The sequence below is a fragment of the Sinocyclocheilus anshuiensis genome, unplaced genomic scaffold (assembly GCF_001515605.1).
Source record: "Sinocyclocheilus anshuiensis isolate Anshui unplaced genomic scaffold, SAMN03320099.WGS_v1.1 scaffold2430, whole genome shotgun sequence".
NCBI lineage: Eukaryota > Metazoa > Chordata > Actinopteri > Cypriniformes > Cyprinidae > Sinocyclocheilus > Sinocyclocheilus anshuiensis.
This window is the reverse complement of record NW_015556097.1, coordinates 190,899-198,386: the sequence shown is the minus strand read 5'-3', so window position 1 is coordinate 198,386 and position 7,488 is coordinate 190,899. Positions and strand designations below refer to the sequence as shown.

The 7,488-nt window shown below is 40.0% G+C and overlaps 1 protein-coding gene across 1 annotated transcript in view; it reads left to right on the top strand.

The window, feature by feature from the left end:
• LOC107676209 (peregrin-like) overlaps positions 1-7,488 on the top strand; it is a 23,968-nt gene that overhangs the window by 9,876 nt on the left and 6,604 nt on the right. The window contains exons 6-8 of the mRNA XM_016470714.1: positions 1,904-2,170; positions 3,096-3,359; positions 7,015-7,162. Coding sequence (XP_016326200.1) covers positions 1,904-2,170; positions 3,096-3,359; positions 7,015-7,162 — 679 coding nt within the window. The remainder of the gene's footprint in view (positions 1-1,903; positions 2,171-3,095; positions 3,360-7,014; positions 7,163-7,488) is intronic.

Below are 7,488 nucleotides of genomic sequence, written 5' to 3'. Positions count from 1 at the left end.
CAGATGTGTGCAGCGCATTTTATGGAGGACTGTTTCCTGATCCTGGTAGAGTAGACTACAATGCCGGCTGTTCTGACTCATTAATTTTACGGATTTGCCACTGATGATTCAAACGCGAGTTTTGGGCAGTGTAGAGTAGCGCTTGTTGTTTGTCATTTCTCCGATCACAAATGCAGACATGGTTTTATGTTTACGCGGCACAATGCAACACAACGCGAAAAAAATACCGTATAAGTCATTATAATCTGTAATTATGTCCCCACTGGATGCTACAAACACCTCGTTTATAATGGGTTTTATTGGTTTTGTCCCGTCGCTCCGGGACACAGCATCACAGTAAGGTAAGGGGCGTAACATTTCCGTCACACGCTTGAGGTATTCGGCCAATCACAACGCACTGGATAGCTGGCCAATCACAGCACACCTCGCTTTTCAGACCGATGAGCTTTGTAAAAATCGACGCGTTTCAGAAAGGCGGGGCATAGAGGAGAAACAATAATGTACAGTATGTGGAAAATAATGTTTTTTTAACCTTAAACCGCATAAACACATTTCATTACACCAAATACACAAAATAATGTTCTTTTTAGCAACATCATATGACCTCTTTAAACTAATATTGTTATATGCTTGAACTATTTTATATCTATAGATTTTATTTTAGGCAAGCCATGATGATTTGAGAAGGCTAAATTGATCAAACATTTCAACTCAGTCTGCCGCTGAGCAAAAACTTGAATTTAACAAACCATAAATGTTCCAAACATATTTCTAAATTAACTTAATAAAGAAACTAAAATAAATATAACAATTTTGCCATTAAAAATCAAAAATGATCTATAGTAGTCAACATTTGAAGTGGATGAAAAAAGTTAATCAAAGTTGTCCTAAGAGAAGAATGCATTTTGGTTTTAGGAAAACTTTGGTGAAAGGTTTTGATCCACTTCAAATGTTGACTACTATATTTTAGTGGCTGCAATGTGTACTGGGGAAGAGAGAAAGAGAAAAAGACATGGGCTCCAGTCAGACTCGGGCTGTTGGACAAGCGCCGGCTAGGGCCTATATTCGAGGCCCGTGCAGGGCTCTAATTAAAACACATTGTTGCTCACATGAAACATTTTTATGTGAGTATTATGACACAAGTGAAGTACAAAGCTTTGTTTACAAGAGAAATAATAGCAGGCAAATATTATATTGCGACCATGCTTTCGGATTCATGCCATTCGATACATTGAAAGCCATACACAGCTTTGTGTTCTGTTTTGATGTTTGGTCACGAATTTCCACAAATTTAATCATATTTATTGTCTCACCCTCTAATTTCGCAGGTTTATTTTATTGTCATTCACTTTTAATCCCTGTTTTCGCATCTCTTACTGTGATAAACATGCGGGTGGGAAATAAAAGAATTTGTGGCCGTGAATTAAGAATTTGTTTCTATGACTTGATCATTCATTCCCAAATAAATAAAACATGGACCATGGCCACAGATTTAGAAGTCGTAGGAACAAATTAACAAGTTGTAGGAATTAATTATATATAGGCCTATGTCATGCTCGTGTCCCGCAGTCCGGTCAAAGTGCAGAGGCCGATATGAAACAAGTAGCCTATCTGGAGAAATTACAATTAAACATGACTTAGTCAAACTTTTTGTAGTAAAACACAAAAAATCGAGGTTGTTCACTATTTTCAGACGTGTTTCAAATTTTGGCAATAGGATTGCAGATATTGTAGACCTCAGAAAATGAATGAATGAATAAATGATCAGTCTAGTGGTTTGCCAAAGGTTAAGCAGCTCGCTTCACTGACCATTTTCTGAAAAGACAAATAAATGAGTTGGATCGAGTTTTGCACCTTTTTACATGGAAAGTGAATGTTCTGTTGTCATCTTCTCTGCCTGTAGAGGAGCAGCTGCAGATCCTGGAGACGCGCTACGATGTGGTCATGTCGGGGAAGCACAGCATCGGCCAGTCGCGGCGAGCTAAAGTCCTGAAGAAAGAGATGACTGTACTGAAGCGCAAGCTGGCGCACCAGCGCGAGGGCATCTGTGGCATGGGCAGCCTCGAGTCGGGCCTGTCTCTGGAGCGCGGCTCGGTCCTCGCGCATCACGCCTCGGGGGGAAACCGTCACGATGAAGGAGAGAGCAGCAGCCACGAGATCGGTGGGAAAGGTCTGAAAATACCACAAACAGCTTTGAACCAACCCCAGATAACACTGTGTCATGCAGCTCATCCAGTTTTTCTGTGATGCCTCAAATCATGCAGCTTGTTGAGGAGAGGTATGCTGTTAGTTTACAAAACAATCAGACTTGAGATTTTCCCCCTGGTGGAGAATAAAACAGGTTAAATAAATTGCATTAAAGGAGGGAGCCGAGCCATAGAGAACAGAATATCACAGTTGTACTCTACATGGGCAAACACCGTTCATATTTTCATCAGAAAATCTAGATGCTTTTTCATTCTTTTTATGTTGTATTTGAATATGCAGTATCATTTTGTTCATCTAGAATAGTACATTACAGAATCCAATAAACTTTGGATATAAAGTAAAATATGAAGAGTTTCATGACCACACAAACCAGGTTACTCGTATTAGTATTATTATTATTATTATTATTAAATATGTAGGGCTAATGTTTTAACATATGAACATAATGTTGGTGGGAATGGTTGAGCACTAGACAGTATGCTTCTGTTCATAGATGGTACATCTCAATTAAAACGTATAGTGTTATTTCTTTGTAAATTAAGGAACCTCCCATTGGACTTAAAATGACCATAGAAATTAGTTAAATAATATAATTGGCCACAAGTAGCTGATTTGTGTTGGATTTAACCATGCAGGGGGATACACCAGTTTCTGTTGGTCCACGTCAGTAACTAAAAGAAAAGACGGCGTACTGTTTTATCTGCTCTCATGAAACTTTAATGTATTACACCATTTGACCCAAACAAGGTCTTCGTCAGGTCTTTGCCACTTTAATAGCTACCACACACAGACCACACGTCTCAGTATTTTACATTTGAATTCAGTCATCCTCAAAAACTGATTCTTTTTAAATGGACACATATTTAGGCTTTTCTTCCTCTCTGTAGATCTGAGCACATCATCTTCAGCTCTGGCCCATGAGGTCGGCCGGCGTACCTCTGTCCTCTTCTCCAAGAAGAACCCTAAAGCGGCTGGGCCTCCCAAGCGCCTGGGTCGACCCCCTAAGAACCGAGAGGCGCTGCATGGGCCAGGGCTGCTGGGGTCCAGTCCAATAGGCCCTCCGCAGCTCGCCTCGTCCCGCAAGAGAGCCCACAGTCCCCAGTCCAGCTCCAGCTTCGAGACCGACAGCGAGCACGATCACCTCATCCTGGGTACGTCTGTTCCAATCCACACACTCACAGAAGCACCCTTCTAAGGCAGCATCATGACTGACATGCAGCCTAATAAACCACACATTCATGGCATGCTGCACAGCTAACCATTACTAAATAATGGATAACCACGTTTAATTAGATGTGAGTATTTTTAAAAAGTACTTCTGGATATTTGATGAATATGACTTTGTGAGAGCAAGTTTCATGTAAAGACCAGGTGACATTACAGACTGGTAGGGATGTAATGATATCGAAATCTCAAAATACAATAATATCACGATATGAAGTCCACAATACGGTATTTATTGCGATATTTAAAAAAAAAAGACAAATGAAGAATTGGAATAAAATGAAAATTTTGTTCATTTTAAAGTTAAATTATACTACCTAATGCACTTTGAGAGTTCAAAATTAAGAGCTCCGACCCTTATTCCACAATACGGTATTTATTGCGATATTTAAAAAAAAAAAAGGGAAAAAAAAGAAAAAAAAAATTTTGTACATTTTAAAGTTAAATTATTCTATCTAATGCACTTTGAGAGTTCAAAATTAAGAGCTCCGACCCTTATTCTTAACTAAGAAAACTAAAATCAGAAAGAAGTCAGTGAACTGACTTGTAGCTGAACTTTAAAAGCGACTCAACCCTCTTTTTATTTGTGATCTACTGTCTCAGTCTAAATTACATTCACACTGGGGTTTTAGGAAGCCAAACAAATTAGAATAGAATAATAATAACAACAATGACAGTAATAGCCATATATTGTAAAACAGTTGCACTGTAAAATAAATTAAAATAAATAGGTCTATTTCATAGGTATATTATTTTTGCTTTACACTACAGTAGGGAAATGACAATACTTCTTTCCTAATTTCTACACTTGAAAGAGATATTTTGAATTTGGACTGCATTTAAACCACTAGCTGTCAGTAATTCATACTGCACTTTAACGCTTTTATTTTGAAGGAAACTCCAGCTTCAGTGAAAACAGACTTACAAAAACACGTCTCGCTACAAATCTAGTGAAACGCTGTAATCTGCTGTGAAAATAAAGCCTTACTGGTGGCTGTTGCGTTCCCAAACGCACGCTAAACTCACAGCACATGCAGTAAATGAGTTGACTGCATTCATTCATTGTGAACAGAGCTGTTCTGAGACGCAGAAAGCACCGAATCACGAGCTGATCGTCTGAACCAAGTGTGTGCTTCACTTTGAAACACGCAGCAAAAACAGACTTGATGAAGGGATTAAGCATATTGTGCTTTCGGTGTGAGTTTGTTTGACAGATACTGTACTGTGCCAAAGCATAATGGCCCAAAACACAACTTTAAAGCCCTTTTATGTTAGAATAAGAAGTTTAAATATATTTTTAAAAAACTACAATTTTTGCCCGGAAGACCTATTGTTTCATATCGTCGTGTGACCACGATAATATCGAGACCGTTTTGCTATCGCGATACCACGATGTTGATAATATCTTTACATCCCTACAGACTGGTGATTGGCTCTTTCATTTGAAAGGCAGGAGGTGGCATAAATGTATGAGATTAATGTTATTTTAAAAATCCTATATACAGTATATACATTTTAAAACAACTAACAGGAACTCGTTACAAGTTAGGGCTGGAATATTATGATAAATCATTACTGTTGATTATTGCTTTTGCTATTGTAATGATTATTGTTAAATAAGAGCATACAAACCATTTTTGTGTTTGGGGAAATGACGTCATATTCTTAGGCTACTCAGGCAAAACAATCTGAATTAGTTTAGTGCTTTTTTATGCATTAGAAAATCAAAATCACTGACGATCTGTACACTGCCAAACGAATCTCCTACTCTGATTATAAACAACAAAGTGCAGATATGATGCGAGGACTTGCAAGAGTGCAGCGCAGCAGATTTCTTCACTGCTGACTAGTCTGAACGCCTCTGATTGGCCATTGCATTAATGCGCTCAACACATATATTTTGTTGCCATTTTTGCCCCAGGTCCCTATTAATTTCTGACTGTGGCCTCTATACAGCTACATACAGTCTCTGGCAACACAAACAAATTTGCATATGAAAGCTAAATATCAGTTAGACTTCAAATAGTCTTCATAGCCAAACGCTGTCTGGTGCACATCACCGTTTAAACCGACAGCAGCAATGAGGACGAGTAAATCTGTGAACCCTGATACTTCCCTGTGTTCACATGAGCATGCAGTGGAGTCCCGTCACATTCAGTAATACTGCAGAGAATGCACTGGCAGATGTGACTGGAGGCGGTGAAGTTACAGCCTCAGCTCAGCACACTTCTATATTTGTTTTGCTGCTGAGAGACTTCTGCGGTTCTTCATTGAATCCTGCTGTTTTAACTGGATGCATGTCAAAGTTTCAGTCATCACTGCTCATATTCACACACTGACTGAGGAAACTCCCACACTTCTCTGTGAGTCAGATGTTTTCTGTAATGAGGCTTGAATGCTGGGAAGTCCCCACCAGCAGAAGACTCATGAAGACACCAGGGTGAGTGCTCGAATGGAAAACAAAGCCTGGTTCACCAAAAAAAATCACTATTTACCCACCCTAGTGTCGTTTACTTTTTCAGTGGAAAACTAAAAATGTTGATCATGCAGCTCTTTTCTGTAACTGTGGCTGTTTAGGCTCAAAAAGGAAGCATGACATCCGTATGATTGGAATTTTACACTTGAATTTCCTGTCATTTACATCATTCACCGTGTCAGTGATGCACATGACTGGAGAGCAATTAGGCTTGTCAGATTGTCATAATTAGAACAAAACCTCACAGCTTTCATAATTTTCAATATCACCAGATAATGAATTGTTAACTTAAATGAACAAATAACAATTAACAATGAGTTATGCAAGTAAATCCAACCTTTACGTACATCACATCAAAAGCTATATACTATAAATCAAATCTCCGCTACTATATAAACTTTGTCAGTAGCCAAGTTTCCATCCAAAACTGCAAATGTAACTTTTGTGCAAAATTGGAGTATCGCATAAAACATATGCGAATAAGCACTGTTTCCATCCAATGAGTCAAAGAGAACAAAATCATCACTTCCTGATAAACTGGCACTTAAACACTTAAATATCGCTAAGAAAAGTAGGAGAAGCCACTGAATATAATAATTTTCATTTATAATAAATTGCACCTTGTGCCTCAGAACGAGCAGATGTAACGGTAAATGCGATCTTGCTCTCGGAGGTGGATGTTTGGGAACGCAGTCATGTAAGACGGTTCTGGGAGGCAATTATACAGAAATACTTTGACGACAGACTTTGCTCGGGCATTTCAGAATGACCATGACAACATTTCAAATGCTGTGGAATGAGATCGGTCCGCTGGTTAGTCAGGTTTTGCCGCCCCATAGCGCCGTGTCACATGACTTTTTTGACGCGCTTGGCGGAATTCGGCAGGTGTTTCCATCTTCCATTATTCACATTAACCCTTTTTCGCACAAGTCAAAAGCCACTTTAAGCGAGCGTAAAAACTTTTTTGCGAATTAAGGGATTTTTAATCGAAATTTGGCATTTTCATCACTCGTTTCTGATGGCGTACATCAAAATGCATTTAAAAACAGGGTGATGGAAACATAGCTAGTGTAACTGAGTTTCTCTTCATGCTGTGCGCGTCTCAGATCTTCACAGTAATGGTTTTGGTGGAAGCAGTCAGCCGAAGACCGAGAGTTTCCTGGTGTACAGGAACGAGCGCAGTCTGCCACGCTCCAGCTCCGACTCAGAGTCCACCAGCAGCAGCAGCAGCAGCGCCGCGTCTGACAGGACCAGGTATACACTCTCACACACACTCACACACTCACACACAGGGACACACACTCACACACAGACACACACAGACTCACTCACACACACACTCGCACACACACACTCTCTCACACACACACACACTCACACACACACACTCGCACACACTCTCACACACACACACACTCACACACACACTCTCACACGCACACACACACACACACACACACACACGCACTCTCACACACACGCACTCTCACACACACGCACTCTCACACGCGCACTCTCACACGCGCACTCTCACACACACTCTCACACACACTCTCACACACACTCTCACACACACGCGC